This window comes from Mesoplodon densirostris, chromosome 5 (assembly GCF_025265405.1).
Source record: "Mesoplodon densirostris isolate mMesDen1 chromosome 5, mMesDen1 primary haplotype, whole genome shotgun sequence".
NCBI lineage: Eukaryota > Metazoa > Chordata > Mammalia > Artiodactyla > Ziphiidae > Mesoplodon > Mesoplodon densirostris.
The window spans coordinates 151229510-151250224 of NC_082665.1; the positions used below are offsets into that span (position 1 = coordinate 151229510).

General features: G+C 48.9%; 1 protein-coding gene across 1 annotated transcript in view; it reads right to left on the minus strand.

Annotated features, from left to right (window-relative positions):
• Nucleotides 1-2102: 2102 nt before the first annotated feature.
• EPHB1 (EPH receptor B1) overlaps nt 2103-20715 on the minus strand; it is a 298646-nt gene continuing 280033 nt past the window's right edge. The window contains exons 13-16 of the mRNA XM_060098903.1: nt 14407-14556; nt 7619-7812; nt 5600-5755; nt 2103-2211 (exon numbers count right to left, since the gene is read on the minus strand). Of these exons, the coding sequence (XP_059954886.1) occupies nt 2103-2211; nt 5600-5755; nt 7619-7812; nt 14407-14556 (609 nt within the window). The remainder of the gene's footprint in view (nt 2212-5599; nt 5756-7618; nt 7813-14406; nt 14557-20715) is intronic.

Below are 20715 nucleotides of genomic sequence, written 5' to 3' on the forward strand. Positions count from 1 at the left end.
TTGGGGTAATTAGCAAATTGTGCATGGAATTGGTAAGCTATTAATAAGGAAGTTTTCTCTTCTACCGGCTTTATGGCTGGATGGGGGCCCCTTGCAGCCATGTGCCAATCTGCTAAGACAGTTCTCTCCATCTTCTCCCAGCCCACTAAGCAAAGGGTGGAGCTTTAAGATGGGGCTTCCCTGCATCAGAGCTGTACCCCCAGGCCTAAGAGCCTCTCTGAAGGGGCCTCAGAAGGTAAGGATCTCTCCAAGTACAAAGTGACCTCGGAATAGGGAAAAAGGCTCATCTCGCCTTTAATATGTTTGAAACAAGCTACGTGGGAAACCTAGCTTCTTTTGCTGCTTCATCCCCCCACCCCCCCACCGAACTGTACATTCACGGACCCCATAAGGAAGCAGTCTGGAATAGTCTTCAGTGGCTTCTACAAATTTGACCTGGATGTGAACTTCTCAAATGCAGTGTGTAAACTGAGCTCAGGGCAGATCGTGCGTTATCAGTGATTGTTTATGTTTATTTGCCAGTGACTTCTTATGCTGCATATTTGAGGCTTCAGAGCCTCCTATTTATTTAGTTCTTCCTTTGGGTCACTCCCGTGAGAGTGATTCTCACAAACTCTGCTTCTCGGGAGTGCCTGGGTCCGGTATGTGTTTCCCTTCCTCCCCTATTAGGCGGAGGATTCTCCCATAACGTGGGGAGGGACCCACTGGCGTCTGGGAACACACACTCCGACACCATTCTATGTAAACCCAGACATGCTTCTGCTCATTTTAATTAGACAGATAAAATTAGCAAGGAGATTAAGGTAAAAGGAGAAATTAAAAATATTTAAATGTTAGGTGGAATTTACAAAAGTGAATTGAACATAGTGGTACAGGAAGGAATGCAGAGAAACACAGACACATCTGAAACATTCCTCGGATGTCACACAGCTTAAGCCAGTCCCCAGACAAGGGAAGAAGGACTCGCCCTCGCCATCTTGAATTGTAGATTCCAGGGATGTGGAAGAACATTCTCCAGAAACACCTTCCTTCTCCTTCTCTTCAGATGTCACCAAGAATAGTGAATCAGTCAGTATCATTCTCGAATGTCCCACACTGCATCCAATTCAAACCCACTCACCTGTTTCCTGTCTGAATTTGCAGGCCCTCTGGAGTTTTTTTTTCCCCCTTTTCATTTTATTTTTCTCCCTACCTTCTCTCCTCATTGAGCCAATAGGCCAATGGAGCCAATCAGAAAACCAGACCAACAACATGCCCCGGCCCCTTTGGATCTTCCAGGGACAAAGACTTCCCGGTTCTTTCTTGTTTGCATCTGTTAGGAACAAGTGGTCATTTTATAACACGGACATACATAGGCGTGCCCTTGAACACGGAAACAGGTTTTTCTCTTTTTTTCTTTTTTTTTTCTTTTTCCAATTTGTGGTTTCTTTTTTCCTTTTTGCAGAAAATGCAAACAAAAGAAAAACAAGGTTTCAATTGAAGGTACATCTCTTCTTCAATATGAAGACATTAATTGAATTGGTTGGATTCCCCATGCAGTGGTCAGCAAGGTCCTTTGGCAACTGACAGTACATCTGGAGACTCAGGAGCTGGGGTTTGTTTGAAGAAACTTCCCTACACGAGTCATGAGCAAAGGGAGATGGATGTGGGAGAAGGGTGAGGACTCGGGGAGGAGGACAAAAGGAGAAAAGAAAAGAATGTCATTGGTGAGGAAGAAAATGGGAAACTGCTTCTGTTTCTTCCCTCTACCTCCTTCCCTTTCTTCTTGTAGATGGATGACTCCAGCCCACCCAGGGTGGGAGCTGTGTTCACTCTTGGTGCCCCAGACACATATTGTTTTGTCTTCACTTCCGTCGAACATCACCTTTGTGTATTTTTATTCTTACATATTTGGTTTCCCACGGCATCTTAAACCTGCGTCTGTCACTGAGAAATGAAGGTTGCCTATTAGGAATAGGTCCAGCTTATTCTTCGTTGATGAGAATGCATTTCTCAGCTGAAAAGCCAGTCTCTCCAGGACATTCCACAGTGGTCAACCTCTGGTTCCCCCCCCTGAGCCTGGTCCTTTTCCTTCCTCTCCTCCCCACAGAAAACGAGAGTTCTCATGCCATTGCCGTTGGTGATTGACTCATCTGGACCCTCATAGACAGAATGCTGTTCAGGATCTTCTTCTGATGACCTGCCAAGGTGACTCCTATTCTCAGGAGGTCTCTAGGAGGGAAAAAGCCACAAAAGAAGGCACGTTAGTGTTTTTCACAGATCAAAACTCATCACAGAAGGCAAGCTCCTGATAATAGTGGGGTAGGCAAATAAAAGTGTTTAAAATCCAATGAGCCCAAGTTTACCCGAGTCTGAAAAACACCTAACTAGATATTCCCTTGCTCCATCTCACTTTCTCCAAGCAGTAGCCCCCACCTCCAATGCCCCCTCCAACTTAGATGACCCTGGAAGTGCTGTGCCTTGTTCCTCGCCTGCGGGTTCTGGAGCAGCCCTTCATTGTGTCCATGGCCCTAGGTGGACTAGAACTTTCCTCTACTATCTTTTTTTTTAACAATGCAAGCACACACTGTATGGGGCTTCAGTTATTCTGTGAGGTTTCTGCCCAAATTAGTGATCGCCCACTGTGATTGAAAAGATGTGAGGCTTGCCTGGTTTTCTGATGTTTTCCCCTGAGTTTCCATTTTCTGCCTCTCTTTGAATTTTAACGTCATGAATTTTTAAGAAGGGTGATCTCAAAATAACTTTCAAATATCTGCCCAAGCAGGAATCCAAGGAAGATGTTTAGGGTAGGGATTTAGACTGGATTCATCTCTGAACTGTGAGTCTTAATATGAACAAGTTCATGGCTTATATTTGTCTTTGGGGAGAGACCCATACATCTTTTTTTAATTAATAATATTACAGTACTTGAGTGCTTCTCATGTGCCATATACTAACTCATTTATACCTATGGAAGCATTTCGTAAAAACTGCCAAACCACTAGGAGTCCATGATAATAATTTACCAGCCGTCATTTCTCATGTGTGTCCTGCAAGCAGACAATAGGCCAGTTGCCTTGTATGAACTATTCCACTCACCTCTTACCACAAACCAGTGAGGTGGGCACTATTATTATTTGCACCTTTCTAGAGTAGGCAAGCAGGGCTCAGGGAAGTTAAGTAACGTGCTCAAGATCACACAGCAGGTAAGCAGTGGAGGAGCTGGGCTTCAAATTCAGGATGGCCTGGCTCTCAGCCACCCTGCAGGGCTGCTCTCAGAATTCTTCTAACGTCCTGACTGTATTCCCTGCGGACCCCCCTGCCCCAGCAGAGCAGATCGCTCTGTGCACTGTGCACAAGGTGTATGAGGAGGCCCCTGTGCTGGGTCCCAGTCCACAATGCCTGGGCTCTCCTGACCCCTCCTTTCAGCTGGCTCTCAGTCCCCCGAGGGCTGTTGCTGGTCAAGGTTGTCAAATTGCCCACATCTTTTCAGCACACAAGTTTGAGAGGTATGCTTGGATTCTGAATTCACAAATTGTCCCTCAATCTACTTTATTTACATACACATATTCTTTTTCTGCCTTTTATCTCTCAAGTAGCAAACAAAAGTGGTCCAACAGTGTGTGGACATTTTTTACTTTGAAGTAAATCCCTTACTTTTCAGTTTCACTTTCCTTTTATTTTTCCTCTAGCTCTTTTTCATGTGGCTATTCCCAGACTGAGGGAATTACTCCATTTGACTCCTTCAGTTTGTGGGGGATCAGGTGATGATGGTCCCCATGACAGTGGGAAAGCAGGCGCAGTCCTACCTTCATGGACGCCCACTCTGCCCCTGAGCCCAGGCACCCTTTTCAGCTCTGTGGGTTGGGAAAGCTGGTTTTCCACTGGGAAGGGGTTAGTTTTTATTTTTGGTGTCTGACGACAACTCACAATGGTAAGGACGTTTTTAGGCATCACCAGGAAATGAACTCAGGTTTGAAAAAGTGAATTCTGGTGTTTAGTGGATCCAAGGCTAGAGGCACATCCAAGTCATTTCCTGGGAGAAAGTGGAGGTTCCATCATTTCAGACAAGAATAAACCTGAGAGACATGAAGCTGGACTCTATGAAGACTGACTGCAGAGCAGGAATCTGGGATGGAAGGCTGAGTGTCAATAAGCCATCCCCCTGGGGCTCAACTGCTCAGGATGGATGACCCCCGCCTCTCCCCTGGGACTCAGCAACTGGCCTGCCCCAGCAGGGAATCCCAGCACCCAACACTGAACCTGACACAGAACAGGTGATCAATAAGTGTTTGTCAACTGCCTGGCGGACTGACTTATCCTCTGTCAGGGAAAATGTGTGTCACAGGCTACCAACCCTGGTGCTGTTAGTACACGTTGCAGCTGGGCAGCTGGTGAGGTCCCTGCTCTGTGTGTGTGTGTGTGTGTGTGTGTGTGTGTGTGTGTATGTATTCAAAATTCGACTTGCCCACTCTAGTCCAGTGGTTCCCAAGCTTGGCTGCACATTAGAATCACCTGGGGAGTTTTAACATCCTGATGCCCAGGTCTCACCACGTACCAAATGAATCAGAAGATCTACATTGGGTGTAGGAATCAGACATCAGTAGTTAAAGATGCCCAGGTGACTCCAGGGTGTGTATAGCCAAGTATGGCCCCATGTGGCCCTGGGTGGACAGGCTGGAACATATGGACCCGGCAGTCAGGAAAGCAGGCTGCTGTTCCCGCTTTGTCACTCCTGATGGCCGAGTCTTCAGGCACTAACATCACCTCCTTTCTGAATCGCTGAATGGAAGGGTTGGAACTAGATAGAGATTTCCCAAAATTCAGGCCCAGAAAACCCCACCCCTCCGAAATACGCTTCCATGGTATTTAATAATTTTACGTGGGTTTCTTTACTTCAGGATTTCTTATGGCCTTTAAAATGCTAATATGTGGAGTGACTCTCCAAGAGAGCACTAAAGTGCTCAGTATTTCCCAAATTTATTTGACCATGGGACCTTTTTTCCAAGGAGAACCTATTAACATTTCCCAGAGCAGGTGCTGCTCAGAACATTCTCGGGGAAATGATGGACTATGTGGGCCTTTAAGACCCTTTCTGGCTCTCATCTGATTTGAATAATTTTAGTTTCTGTATTCTTCCACACTCTATGGGGGTTGCAGCCTAGAAAATAACTAGTGGGGTATGGAAACGTCGGCTTATTTACAAGCGCTGTCTAAGCACGAAGACAGGCTCCCAGTGCATCGGAGATTGCTGCTGAATCAGAGCCCTGCGTCTTCCTGCTACGCTGTTTAAAGTGCTGGCTGGCTGTGTTCTTTCCATCTGGATGCTCTCTTTGATGGGCTGAGTTTAAAAACTTAAATGGAGGAGAGACTCTCAGTGATTAGGCAAATGACATATGGCTGTGACTTTGAAGAACTCTCATTTGGGACCCAGAATAGATCTGGGCCTCCCCACCCCAGCCCTCCGTCTTTCCAAGGCGCTTCCCCACCAGGTCCGATTCTATGCTGAGGTGGAGCCCTGTGGATGAGGCCAAAAGGCATGACTTGCACCACGGGTGATTGCAGGCAGGGAGCCTTGACCCCACCCACGGGCCGGACAGAGGTGATTCCCATCACTCACTCCGACGTCATCTGGGTGACCAGCTGGAGGGAGGTGAAGCCAGCAGTGAGGAAGCTGTCCCTGTACTGGACCATTTTGATGGCACTGAGCCAGTCATCCACGGTGGTAAAGGCAGTGAAGTCTGGGATGGAACGGTCGAGCAGGGGCTGGGAAGGCCTGGAAGACAGAGGGGAGCAGGTGACCCCACAGCTGCAGGGACTCATGGGCAGAGCCACACTCTGGGCAGACGGCAGCCTTCATGGAGGTTCAGTAGCCCTGGTGGGATGAGGATTATGCAGGAAACCCAGGCTGGCCCTTCCTTCCCGACACAATCCTGAGCCTGCATGGCTTCTCAAGGCTGGTGGCCAGTCCCCCTGCCTCTGGGGTCTGTCCCATGCCGGTCAGCCCAGATGGGCAGACTGGCACAGCAGGCAGTCTGAAGGGAAGAGAAGGACCACAACTCCTTTGTAAACTGAAATCTAAGAGAATCGCCAACCTAAGATATGCTCCTTTTACAAATATATAAAGTTCACTGCGACCTCTCCAAATCTATTGGTAACATTGTTTTCTCCGGGTTCCGTCCTCAACTAATTGAGAGAAACGGAACAGAGCAGCCCACCACTGACCTTCTCGGGCATGTTCTCAAAGCAGAAGCCCCCCCCACCCCAAGTACCCAGTCCAGGAATCAGGGTGCCATCTTCACATCGCCCTCACCTTCAGCACCCACGCTCAACCCTTCACCGAGTCATAAAGATTTGACCTTCAAAACCTCTCAAACTCATCGCTTCTTTCCACACCATTAGCCTGAGTTAAGATGCTCTCTTCTCTACCATGGCTACTACTACCATGTCCTCCCACCAAGTCTGTCTTCATGGTCCCCTCAACAGCAGGTCCATGTTATAGCCTGGTGATCCTGACCATAACCCAACTCCTGACCCTGATTCACGTCAAAGCCTTCAGTGGGTGATCATTGCTCTGAAAACCAAGCTCCGAAGTCTTAGCAGGGCCTAAAGGCTCTGAGTGTCTGGCTCTCGCCCACCTCCCCAGCCCCAGTCCCCACCTGGTCCCCCCACAAACTGCACTCCCAACACGCTGGCCCTGTCCTTCCCACACTCGGGCCTCTGCACACGCTGCACCCTTGATCTGGAACCCTGACTCTCTACTCCCATCTTCCTTTCATTCAGTTAATGCACCCTCCCTCTTCAGCTCGCAACTGAAATAACAGGCATCAGGGTCGCCTCCCTGACACCAGACCAAGGTGTGTGCTCTCCAAGCATCAGGTACTTCCCTGCCGCACTGGCCAGTGAAGTCTCAATTTGTATTTCTTTGGGCAATCATCTGATTAATGTTCACTGCTCCTAAATGATTCTAAGCTCCATGAGGGCATGTCTATCTTGCTCATTCTATACAGCCAGCAAGGGCACAGTGCTTAGCACATAAGCACCCAATAAACTCTGGTCGAAAGGATGAATTAATATAATAAATGAGTTAACGCTGCAAATGTAAATGAGTGATGCACAGCTGACTGTGGCTGACAGCTGACAGTTCTGTGCATTTGCTTATAACAAATCCAATGGCTCTGAATTTCTTTGTCCCACAGCAATCAGGGCCTTTACCTGTTAATAGGTTGGCCAAGGTTCCAAGTCTGCAGCTCCAACTGCCTCATGCGCTGGTGTGGTTAACAGAAAGGGTGCCTTCTGGAAACAGGATTGCCCACAAGTGGGGTCTCATACCAGTCAGACCAGATACACTCAACTACTACAGAGCCCAGTGCCCAGCCCATTTGAGGCCAATGGAAGGTAGAGATACAGATATGTTATCTTTTCATCTGTCTACAGCCCATGCTGGAGGCAGGGAATATTTCAGAGAGATAGAAGAGAAAAAGGAAGGGAAGAGTCTTGGAACTTCTTCCATCCGTGGATAAGCTCAGCCATCTCCCCCCTTGCTCTCAGTAGACTGAAGGCTGGCAGCCTCGCTCTGGGCCCTGCCTGACTATGAGACCACCCACCCCTGGGAGCCACCCGGTTCCACTAGACTCACACGGCGGTGATGGTTGCCAAAGTCTTGAGACTTGCTGGGTTCCGGATCATCTTGTCCAGGGTGTTGACAATCTCTGCAAATCGGGGCCGGCTGTTACGGTCCTTTTGCCAACAGTCCAGCATGAGCTGGTGTAGAGCAGCTGGGCAGTCCATAGGTGGGGGCAGCCGGTAGTCCTGCTCAATGGCATTGATGACCTACAGTGACACACATAGGAACAGGTGTGATTGGTGATGAGCCACTAGCCAGTCATTCACAGATTAGCTTCCGAGGATGGAGCCTCCTTACCCCAGGTGTCCCGTCTTCTGTGCTCCTATACCTCCCACAGTAAGAGATTTTACATATACTTGGCTTTTCCCCCTAGACTGTGAGTTCCCAGAAAGCAGGGCCCACCTCTTCTTGTGCCTTTGTGTCCCCAGCACCTGGCACAGGGCCTGACACATACTAGATAGCTGTAAATGTTTACTGAAGAATGGTTTGAGCTTCTCCCTGAGAGGACATCAGGCCCAATTCTGCCTTATTGGCAGCTGGTGGCACCAGGGCAGATGAAACAATGGCATATGGGCAAAGTGCCAACTATTTGCAAAGGACACCCACCAAAGCCCATTGTGACCTCATCCTTTCACTGCTATGGGAAAAGAAGGTGGGATAAGGGATCACAATTTGATGGAGAGCCTCCTCCATGCCAGGGACCCTCTAGATGCTTCCTAGGCATTATCTGCCTTAATCTTCATGAGGCAGTGACAGGAATTGGGTAGAAGATAATCTAGTTAAACAAATTGGTTCGGTCCAATGACAACAGTGGAAATAACAAGGTGATCCAACATGAATATCTCCAATCAGGTTTTGTTAATTTTCGCAGACTCCAGGGGATAGTTTTGTAAAGATTTTAGGATCTTTAAGTCCTTTTTCTGTTCTTCAGATTGTTGTGGTTTTCACCCTTTACTTCTTAATTTCCAATTCATTTAAAACAATTATGCCTGCTCTGTAATTTATTATAACACAATGGAAGGCCAGGAATACAATGCAGGCCTTAAGATGTTACAAAAATGTGCCTATTGAAATGGAAATATACTCACATTGTAATATTAGGCAAAACAGCAGGCTGCATAAGTGCAGGTATGGTGTAAAGCAGGTATGGTATAAGCTTGCTTTTGTAAAAACACAAGAATCAAAACAAAACAAAAACTAATAATTACACACATGCATAGAAAAGTCCTTGGAAGGATCTATACCATGGAACTAACTTGCCTCTGGGCAGGTAGAAACATGAATGCCCTTTGTGTTTCTCTTTTTGTTTCTTTGTATGTTTATTTTCTATAATAATTAGGCATTGATTTTACATTAATATAAACAGTTAAAGCACCTTTAACCACATAGGGAATAATTTGGAGTTCAGGGATTTTCAGGTGTTTTTGCCTCTACTTTAAAAAATGTCAGATTCATTTCAACTAATTATTCCTTTTTTTTTTACTTTGTAAATTGATCAGAAAGTGAATATTCTCTATCAGTTTATATTTTTACAAATTCTATGCACAGTATACAGGGCATGAGATGGGGCATGAGATAATATAATAACCTGAAGTCATTAGAGATAATCAAGGTGTATTATTCCTTCTATTCGATGTGGCAGAAAAACAAACAAGCATACAAACCACACCAATATGATCACTTTATAAAAAAACAGCAACTGGGAATATGCACTTTTGAATAATATTTTATACCACTAACACATGTTTATCTTAGCCAGACTGTTGTCGGTCAAATTACCTGTTATCCTCTGAGGAGGGCATTTTAGCCCTATTTTCCCCATGAGGAAATGAATACACAAACAGGGAAGTCATTTGCCTGAGGGCACGAAGCTAGTAAGGGATAGGGTTGCGAAAAAATCACAGGGGTATCTGAGTTTAATTTTTTTTAAATATTTATTTATTTATTTATCTGCACTGGGTCTTAGTTGCAGCATGCAGGAGGATCTTTGTTGTGACATATTTAGTTGCAGTGTATGGGCTCTTGGTTGTGGCATGCAGACTCTTAGTTGCAGCATGCAGACTCTTAGTTGCAGCATGCATGTGGGATCTAGTTCCCTGACCAGGGATCGAACCTGGGTTCCTTGCATTGGGAGTGTGGTCCCTGGACCACCAGGGAAGTCCCTGAGTTTAAGTTTTGAATACCTTGAAACCCACTCTTCCTAGGCTCTGTGGGAATGCCACAGGAATCTCAGCCTGGAGAACAGTCCTTGGAGCTATTTGATGTCTTCATGGTAAGAAACAGGGGTATGGAGCTAAACCAAGTAATCTATGAGGATGAATAGCCTTGTTTAAAACTGGCATCCTTTCCAGCTCCTTCCAGGCAGCTGGATTAAGGGACCCTGTCACAGAGTCTCCACTCACCAAGGGGACAAGTGGGATTACCCACTGAATGGCCCCACGAGCTCTTTCTGGGTTGCCTAAGGACAAGCTAGGTGGGACCAGCAGGAGGGGCTGGTGTCTAAATTCAACTTCTTTTGGGGGTTAGGGGCCCCCAAAGTCTTCCAGTGTAGGGCAGCTCCTGTTCCCCTTAAACCGCTGGCATCGCTGCTCAAATTATTTGATGACCAGATTCCCAAATACGAACGTTTCCCCCCACAAGATCACTCTCCCGTATGCCCATAAGAGAAAGGAGCACTGGCGGCAGAGCCCCTCTGCGGGGGCACAGCTCAGAGGTGTGACCAGCTGACCCGAGCACTCCTGGCAGAGCATTAAGAGACTGGGGACCCAGGCACGTGCTGACTCTTCCATCTGTGAGCTTTAGACTGGACGCCACTAAGCTGCTTTTCCCCCATCTCTTCTGCCGGCCACCTCATCGGAATTTTTGGAACACCATCCTGGCGTGTGTCTTTGTATTTCCTCTGTTTGTTTGATGTGCTGACTTTCCTTTTAAGAGGACACAGAGAGTCTCTGATTCCTCCTCCCTGCAGGTCCACAGGAGTGTAGCCCCACGCGCTGTGTTAGTGATGGTGTGGCATTGCCATCAGGGGCGTGGACCTTGGAGGTCTGGGTTCAGATCCTAGTTCCATTTCTTATTAGCTCCAGAAACTTGGGAGAGTCACTTGACTTCCTGAAACTGCACAGATGGGGGTGTTAGAAGGATTAAATGACACAGTGAGGCGATGCACGTTGAGCACCACACATGTGAGTAGAAAAAATCCCATCATCACATGGAGGCTGTCACTGCGGCCACGTCTATTACAGTGGAGGTCTTCTCTTTAAAGAGGGTTGCTCTTCTGCTGCTGGCCAACTGGAGGTCCAGGAAGATGGCGTTTGGGAAGCACCAAGCATGTAGTGGGGACTTGGTAAATGCCACCTCCCTCTCTGTATCTCACCTTTCAGGCCAGGGGATAGAGGCGCCCCCTCCCATGCTCTTGTTTACAAATGGGACTTTATTCCATTTGCTATTTCTTTTTTTTTTTTTATGTTTGGCCCCACCTCACAGCTTGAGGGATCTTAGTTCCTGACCAGGGATCGAACCCGTGCCCTTGGGAGTGAAAAATTGAAAGCACGGAGTCCTAACCACTGGACCACCAGGGAATTCCTATTTGCTATTTCTTCTCGATAACTTTGTTGTTATTACTCGCGTAGAGGCTCTGGGAGCATTGACGCTTCCTGCACATATGAAAAAAATAAAAGCTTTACCCTCCACTCCAAAGAAAATGTACTAGGTCATTAGTTGCTCTATGGGTAACATTTATCTATTCAAGTCTTTCTCTGAAGCACTATGCCATTGGAGATTTTTGTTCTTTTCAAGAGTCTGGGTGTTTTCTAAATTTTCTGAATACATATAACTTATAATCAAATTAAAACATCATTATTTTGAAAAAGGAACTGTAGTCCTCTAATGGGGCTTTGGGATCACTCCCTGTCATGCCCACCTCACTGGCAGGGATGGAGAAAACAGGTAGGAGGCAGGAGAACCACTTTCAGTCCAAACACCAGTGACTGCATCTGAATTGTGAGGAAAGATATGGCCCAAGCTTGGGGGCAGAGGGGGTCCTGCTGAGCAGAATAGAAAAATCAGAGCGAGTCCTGGGCCCCTTTCCTTGGTCCACAACAGGATGAGATAAATGGATGCTGAAAAGACTGGAGATTGAAATGAGATCAGATGGCGTCTCCAGAGAGAAGGTAACGGCGAGTGTCGCAGTGAGAACCAGTCTCGGCAGCTGTCACGGAGCAGGGCTGACTTGCTTTGAAGGGTCTGCAGCAACGGGATGGGGTGAGGGCTGCCTTTGCTCACCTGTACCCCCAGATGGCAGGTGCGGGGGTTAGGTGGGGACCAGGGACAGGTGGTCTGGATCGGGGACCAGGGCTGGAGCTCCTCTGGGAAAGGAACAGGGCCCCTCCCCTTGCTCTCCTGTCCCCAGAGGGGCTCCTGGCTGCCCCCAGACGTGCACTTTTCATTAGTGAAGTTGGGCGGTGGGCGGGCTTCCTCGACCTTCCATGCGGAGGGAGAAGTGGAGGAGCTCAGAGCAGTGGAGGATCCAGGGCAGAGGGGGTTAAGTTGAGCTCTGATGTTTCAATACAACCGCAGCTTCTCCCCACAGACACTGCCACTCTCATTATCTCTGTCAATCAGATCCAAGCCGTAGAACTTCCAAGTTCTCTCTCTGGCTGACAAACTCTCTGTACATGTTCAAAGACCTTCCTGGGCTCCGGAAGCCCAATTACCAGCACTCTGACTTGCCTCTGCAATTCTCTTTCGTAAAGCCTTTCAATTGTCATCTGTAAAATCCTTTATTGCCACCACCTCAGTGGTTTCTGATGAGTCGGGCTGCAGCTCGAGCTGCTGGGAGCCCCTCCTGGCTCTCTCCCAGGCTGGGTAAGAAGATACCTTCTGAATGGGCAAAAGTCACCCTCTGCCTTCCACAGAGAGTGGAATGGTACTTGGGACAATGCTGAGAGGCTTTATTTTGGAGAAATACAATAAGATTAGAATAAACAGCTACTTTGCAGATGTCCTTATTCCCTTTGAGGCCCAGCTCAAGTGTCAAATATCTGGAAACCTTCCTTACCTCCCCCCAAAATGTTCCCACAGCCCTGTGTATGTGCCATTGGGCTATGAACCCCCCAAGAATAGAGCCGGCAAGCACAATGCTTAGTCACAGTTAGCATACCCTGAGTGTTCGTTGAATGAATGATTTGGGAATTCTGGAAGTCTAATATCAGAAACTCCACTTGTTTTCAGCAGAGGTGAATGCATTTGCTGAGAATATCTTGAATGTCAAATCTTGCCTGTCAGAGTTTCATAATCCGTTCCATGTGTGCTGAATTGTGCTTAATCGGATTACAGTCTCTGGGCAGGACAAAAGGGGCCTGCATTTTCTGGCTAAGGTTTATTACTCATCCAGCTGACAGTATAGACAAAACCAGGGTGCCCTTGATTTCATGAAAGCAGCCTTGGCATCAATTCCAACACTTACCGATTCGACATGCTACAGGAGCAGAGGCAAAGCATGGATAATCAGAGATAATAGAGGATCTAGATGCCACACATGGTCGACAGCAGGACCTGCTTAAGGAGGCAGCCATTTCACCTGCTCTGGGCTGAAGCCACTCTACCCTGGGGAGGAGGCACTGTCCTGGCAGCACCCAGCTCCCATGTTGGCTCATTGGAAAGTGTTTCCTGGACTCTCAGATTGCCACCTTTCTCAACCTTATGAGCGACGGCCATGGCTCGGAACGTCTGTCTGGATAGAGGGCTGGCTGGGGACAGACTTCTCCAGTTTACGAGTAACGAAAAGCCCACCCACTATGTAGGTGCTTATGGGTGGCTGGTTTCCCCATCTGGACTGGGTCAGCCCTGACTCTTCTTGCTTGGAAGTTGGGAAAGATACTAACTGTCCCCCAAGGTGATGGGAAGAGCAAGCAGAGAACAGAAGGTAACACGGGCGCTGCAGACTCTCCAAGGGGAGGGCGTGTGTTCAGGACACAAAGGGCGAGTGACCCTGGGGAACAGCCCAGGGTCCAAGGCAGTGGGGGAATCCAGGTAGGATTGGGACCTTAGCAAAGCAAATCATCCTCAAAGGCTTCCTACCTTTTAGTAATTATGGAGCAAAGGGTCCCCTGTGGAACACCTCCCCAAAATGCCTCTGCTTAAAGCATCTCAGATGGCCCTTTCCTTTCCCCCTGTCCCTTGTGAGTGGCCTGGAGGGGTGTTGCTGACCTCCACTCAGACAGGTCCCCTCCCGAGGCCCATCTGAAGCTGACCAGCTTTGGGACTCTCTCTCAGCACCTCCTTCTCACTGACAGGTGACACGGACTCCCAGAAGAGTGGATTCTCAGGAAAGCAGGACTTTTACGATTAATTCCTCTCTTTAAAGCGGAGAAGTGTGAGTCCCAGACAGAAGCTGCAGCTGGTTCAACACGGCACATCTGTCAGAGCAGAGCAGCCTGGAAGCCAGGCCCGCCCTCCCACCAGCACGGCTTCCCTTCCTTGACACGTGATGATGGAGCTCTGAAGTGGGGTAGAATTTCCCGATTAACTTTGGGCCTGATCTATTCATGGTTCCTGGCCATTCAGAACCAGCCCATTGTCTCCTGGGTTGGCCTGGGCATCTTTACAGGCTTTGGGGTCATGCTGGGCTCTTTGATTAGTTCAAACATTGGTGCCAAGGGGATCCAATATCCCCTGCCCTGGACACCTCACGTTCACATTCTGAGGCCCCAAGCAGAAAACAGATAGGTGGGCTTGGCATGCCATGGCCTGTGGGACCCCTGGGGTAAGGGTTGTAGCAGCCAGGTGCCACTGACACTCACGTCTTGGTTGGACATATCCCAATAGGGTCTCTCTCCAAACGACATGACTTCCCACATGACAATCCCGTAGCTCCAGACGTCGCTGGCAGACGTGAACTTGCGGTAGGCGATGGCCTCTGGAGCCGTCCATCTCACGGGGATCTTGCCTCCCTGTGGGAAGGAGAAGGCTGGTCAGCCCAACCGTAGGGTTCCTAGCTGAAGGTGCGTGAGAATAAAGTGGGCACACGTGTCCTTCCATTCCACCCCCGCCCCGACATTTCGTGGATGAGGATAGCTGGTGGCCCCAGGAAGGGGGACCTGCGGGGCTGGGCCATCTCACGCCGCACGAGAGGTGGCAACTGGCGCTGCGGCTGCACTTACCCCCCCCCCCATTCCCTACGTCCTGATTCTAACGTCACCGTGGGTGGGAGGAGAGAGTGAAACCGGCAGAGAAGCACTACCGCACGATCCTGGGTGAGATGGGCCACGCGAGCCGTGACAGGCAGGTGATGCTCTGCTGTCCCACAGCATGTATGAGTCACGACACTGGGGCCAGAAGGAAGCAAAACAAGCAAAGACGAAGGTAGTGATTGGTAATACCCCCTGGGACACCCCTGACTACAAGATCACCCTGCGCTGCCCCTGTGCCCCACTTGCCTTGTGCTCCACGCCTGGGGGACAGGTTTTCCCCACTCTGCAGCCTGCAGGCAGCCCCAGCTGCACTGGGTTTACCGGGCCCAGAGCAGATAGATGTTGGCTCTCCTCCCTGCCCTTCTGAGCAGGTCGACATCCGGAGCTGCAGACACATTTTCCTAAAGGGCCGCTCTTAGGTTTGTTTCTCCGTTTTACCCTCCGATCCCACCCTGGGAGTTTCCAGCTTGGCTCTCTGCTTGGCCCTTGGTTTGTCTGCCAGAACTTGGCCTGTTTTGTTTACCTAAGGGGTCGATATCCATCCATCCATACATGCACCCCATCAACAACTAGGCAAGAAGCACTGCTTTGTGCCAGGTCCTTTTTGAGGAGCTGGTGTCCCAGAGCTGAGCCAGCCAGGGGCCCTGCCCTCAAGCTGGGCAGGCATGGGGAGGCAGACAAGAAAACAGAAACTTAATACATACTGTTAACAAGGTGGAAAGTGATGAGGGTGAGCCCAAGGGGGATACAGGGTGTTCTGAGAACCAGAGGAAACTCCCTAACATAGGAAGGGGTCAGGGAAGGTGGCCAGAAGCAGTCAGAAGGGCATTTTCCTGGAGCCCTTGGCCAGGTGTGGATACCAGTACTGTCCCTTTCTACCTGTGTGACCTAGGGCAAGTTACCTAACCTCTCTGTGCCTCTGTATCTCATTGCCAAAATGGGGGTAATGATCGCACTTACATAGTCAGGTCATCATGAGGATAAGTGGATTACAATCCATCTAGTGCTGGGGCAGGGCCTGGCATAGAGGGTCCCTGTTATACACGTGGTAACTAGTTAATCAGGCAGAGTGTGGGGAGGAGGGAAGTCCAGGCAGAGAGGAGCATGTGCGGATGCTGGGGTAACAGAGAAGACGGTAACTGCCAGCAATGCAGGATGGCTGGAGCACGGAATTCTCACGGGGGAAATAGCGGGGAGCAGAGAGCAGGGCAGCCCTGTAGGGCACTGATGCCGCTTACGGGGTAGAGTTCATCATGCTCTAGAGCAAATGATCCTCACTTTCAATTCTCCAGGCCAAATATTAGACTTCACTCTCATGGCCCTGTTGCGATGCCTGGACTCTGAGACCTGCAGCTCCCTATCACCTTCCCCTTCTCATCTGCCTCCTGCCTCGGCCGAAGGAGGCTATTTTTATAAGGAGACCATTCCCACGATCTGTTCAAATCACCAGAGACATGTGCTGGTCTTTAGCAAAAATACCTTTAAAATGTATAAGTGGTTAATCTGAGCACGAGTGAGAGAAAAAGAAGCCAACTGCAAAGTGTATTTTTACCTGGTTTCCTACCCAGGGTCTGGGAGGAATAAAGACTGTCTGGCCCCGACCTCCCCAGGCACACATTCAGCTTTCTGCCAGGAAGACAGCCCTGATTTCCCCCAGGACGATGGCAGGCTTTTGTGGTGGGAGACATCCTCAGCTCAAATGCCAGCAACGTGACAAATGCCTGGAGGGCAGGCTTGGGCTGCGAGGCAACTGGAAGCTCTGTTCTCACTATTCCCCAAAACATGAATGAATTTACTGGCTTTATCTCCTCGGTACCATGGCTGGGAAGAGAGGTGGAAAACTCAGCCAGCGAACAGGGAGTTGTCAGACACCTGAGGCCGGTGTCTGACAGCGCAGGGACCCCATGCTGTGTGTCCCCATTAGGGGAGGTGGTGTTGTCACACCTGGAGGGGGCCTGGGGCTCCCCCAGAGGGGAGCGGTTTCTGGTCTCTCAATACACCTGGGTTACCTGAGGTAGGAGAGAGCAGTGTGAGTGTGAGTGTGTGCGTGTGTGTGTGTGTGTGTGAGAGAGAGAGAGAGAGAGAGAGAGAGGGAATGAGACTCTGTGAGTGAGAACTTACCAGTGTGTGTGACAGAGAGAGAAAAAACTTGGGCGTGTGGGTCTGTGGGTAAAAGAGAGTTAGGGCTTATCTTTTATGCATCTGTTTGTGTCCGAGAGAGGAGGGAGGGGAGACGAAAGTGTGATTCTTCTGAACTTCAAAGAGGAAATGTGGGAGTCTGAAGGTGTCCTCTCTCCCGAGTCTGGAGCAGACCCCAGGGCCACCGGTGACAGCTGTTGAGCCCTCCCTCCTGCATGTCAAGTAGCAGTGCCAGGCCCACGGACGACGCGCCTCAGCCCTCCTGCCACCTTGCGCTGTTGGGCCTCACTGAACACGGAGTTTGGCCTGTCACTACCCCGCCCCCCATCCCAGCAGGTGGCAGAGCCTTTGAGAAGAGTGGCCAGACAGGCAGGTGACAGCTTGTCACCACCGGCCCTCTGCCACGAGAGCAGGGGGCTCTGACCTCCAAGGCAGCCAGGGGAGCACGGGGATGGGTGTTTTCCTTCTGAGAGTTTTCAATATCCTCTCAGCCTTTCAAACATCATGTCGTCAGCGTTGCCTTCTGACGCTCGGGGTAATTATGGTGATGATTATTTAACCCGTCTTCAATTACATGGAAGGAAATCTATTAATGTAGAGGATGGTGACCAGCTCCACGCAGGGGACTAGGAGAAAAGGAAGTGGGATGGTGTTGCAGCCACCAGGGCTTCTGTTAGTGAGGGAGGTCTTCTTGCCGGAAGAGAAGTCAGGGCTGGAAAGGCCAAGGCCAAGGCACTCCTGTGACTGCCAAGTTCTCTGAGGGTCCCTGTTATTACCAATGCAGGCATGAGGAAGAGGCATTAGGAAGGAGTGACTTGCTCTGTTGGATGGGAAGAAGCATGAGGGAAGAATTCTCAGGGGATGGAGACCAGGCGAGACTCTCTGGAAGGAATCTGTGCCCATGTGGGCAAGAGGGGCCAACACTGGGCTTGAAGAGAGCATTGTCCCCTGCACAGGTTCCTCAAAGCACCAGATGACTCGGTGCCCCCAGGGATGTTGAAGTCACCGGTGTGCATTTGGCAGGAACCTGGTTCCACCAGAGCTGCATCAGGGGGGCACTGTTGAGGTGTGGGGGAGGGAGAAGAGGCAAGGAGGGAGAGGCATCTCACTGCTCTCAGTGTCCTTCACACACTGGCCTTCCAGGTAAAGCTTGGCATTGAATGGTTGTGCTGCCCAGAAATCCTTCAAAAGTTTAACATCTCTAAAAGTTTGCTTCAGAATAATCATGCCTTAATTCAGGTATGAGACACACTATAAAGATCGTGTGTGTGTGTTGTGTGTGTGCATGTGTGTGTGTAATTTGATAAAGTAGGAGACGATGTCTGGCAGCAGATTAATTGTAACCTAGCCATCTGCAGGGGCACCTGCTGATAACTTACATCTACACGTGCCACCAGGAGTGATGTCGACAGGTAGAAGGTTTCAGCATAGAAGTACTTTAGTCCCTCAGCCTCAGCCAGCCTGCAGCAAACATCTATGCAGCACCCACTCTGCCTGGCACCCTGCTGGGAACCTGGCAGTGACGAGACTCAACCCTACTCTCAAGGAGTGAAGGATATCCCCAGTGCCACCCAGACAGCTCACGGCCTTGCCACAGTGACATTAAATAGGCACAGCTTGTAGCTTTCGTTTCTAGAACCCATCCAATCGTGGAGTTTTCCAGGCTAAAGTCTGAGCATAGGACTGATTTCCCTTGCTAGATACTTATCCTAGAGATGCCCACAAGAGTAATGCTTCTGTGTGTCTGGGCATTGCTACAGTACTTTTCTCCCCCATCATGTGTGAGAGGAAGTCTCAGCAGGGATATAACAGGAATTCAGACGCTCATGAATATTGAGTATCATGATCATGGAATCATTGGAATCGTGTTGCATGAGGAATCCCCTTGAAGTGATAGGTTTATGATGGAGATCATCACACAATGGTCCTGAATTTCACAATGCTCACTCTTGAATAGGTTTGTAATATATAAAACATATTAGGATTGTTTTGAAGAGCCAACATTATATATACGTAAATCACCCAGTATATTATTGTTGCCATTAAACAATAATTTATTGAGTGTTGTGAGGTGATTTATGCCCCCCACTAAAAAAGACACGTTCAACTTTTAAACTCCTGACCTTATTTGGAAATCTGGTCTTTGGGGATGTAACTGTAACCAAAGAACCAGCCCCAAACTGGCCCTATTCTGTTTCTAGCAATATACTGAGTTGTTTCTCAGAGACAACAGAACAAAACTGCAAGTCGTGCAGCTGAAGCATACACAGAGGAGAAATTTTTGATCTCAAATAACACCCGGAACCAAAGTTTCTCCACCCCACAGAACCAAAGAACTGGGACATGACTGGAACCTGAATGCTGGAACCCTTTCAGAAACTAAGGGTGCGCTGTCCATGAAGACCGGTGCTGAAGCCCCTTTACCATACCTTACCATAAATGGCCAACTTCAAAAGCCCTCCAATCAAAACCTGCCCCACCAGTGCTTCCACATACCAACCATCCTCCCCTAATTTGAAAAACTGTGACCCAACCCTGGATCAGGGAGACAGATTTGAGAGCCTTGCCTCCTGACTACTTGCTGATCACACATCACAGGGCCCTAACCTGGACTTTCAAATGTACTAGTTCTGGGATTGGCTTTGAGAATTTACATTTCTAACAAATTCTCAATGTGGTTCCTACACTTTAAGAACCACTGGCACAGATCAATCCAGCATAAGTCATGGACTGAGTGAAGTCTCATCTCATATACCAACTCTGGTCATTGTTAATGGCTGGGTTGAGAAGGATTCTGAGGCTTCATCTGGGCTCAGCAAGGAATGCTGCCATGACTACTGAGTGATGCCTGCTACAGGTGAGAGAACGAGTAGCCTGTATATGGCAAGTATTTGTCTCACTGCACTGAACAGCCAAAGATCTTAAAATGATGGGGAAAAGGGCAATGAGCTGGCTTCATCAAAGTTTCTGTCCAGTGTATCTATGGCTCAAGGGAAATGGAGGGTGAACTGGGGTGAAGTTTGCATCACATATAGCAAGCGGCCCTCTGGAGTGTCAGGTTGAACCCTCCCCTTGAAGCAGTGACCACCCTGACCATGTGGTTGACCAGCCTTGGCTCTGTGCAGCCCTCTGTAGACAGTTCAGACACAGATGGCCCTGCCCTAGGGTGCATCCATGCGACACACACTCCTTCTGCTCTGCAGTCACTGTCCACTGCTTTGGACCCAGAGATCTAACGTGATTCTAAGTGTTAAATTAAGAAGGTATTTTAGAATGAACGTCTCTTTTTTAAAACACTCTGGAAAGTACACTGACCCATTATGCCCAACCTAATGAGCAAAGTGATTTTTCCAGATAAGACCCATATCAGCCAAGAAGAAAAAGAAGTTTCTGCCAAAAAGGTTATCTTTCTCTGAGCATTACCAGGCTTCTAAGAGCCAGTGGAAATGGCTTCTGGCTGCTGGATTGCGACGGAGTCTATATAATAAAGAGGCTGTTTCTACTTCCCCAGGATGCCAGGAATTTGCATGAAAACAGTCTCTCAATCTTCTGAGAGAGTTCATCTGGCCCCGCTGCTTATTTCTTTCCAGAAGCCACAGTCTTGATGGTGACACTGTAATTTATTACCATGCTAAGGATTATGATGCAACCTACAGAGAATTCGAACTTTAGGTGGGAAACCGGCTGCATGGACAGGTGAGCTTTTGGAGAGAGGATGATCTCATTTGTCATGAAAATGGCACAGAGAACAGAGAAAAGGGCCGGGAGAAAAGACACAAC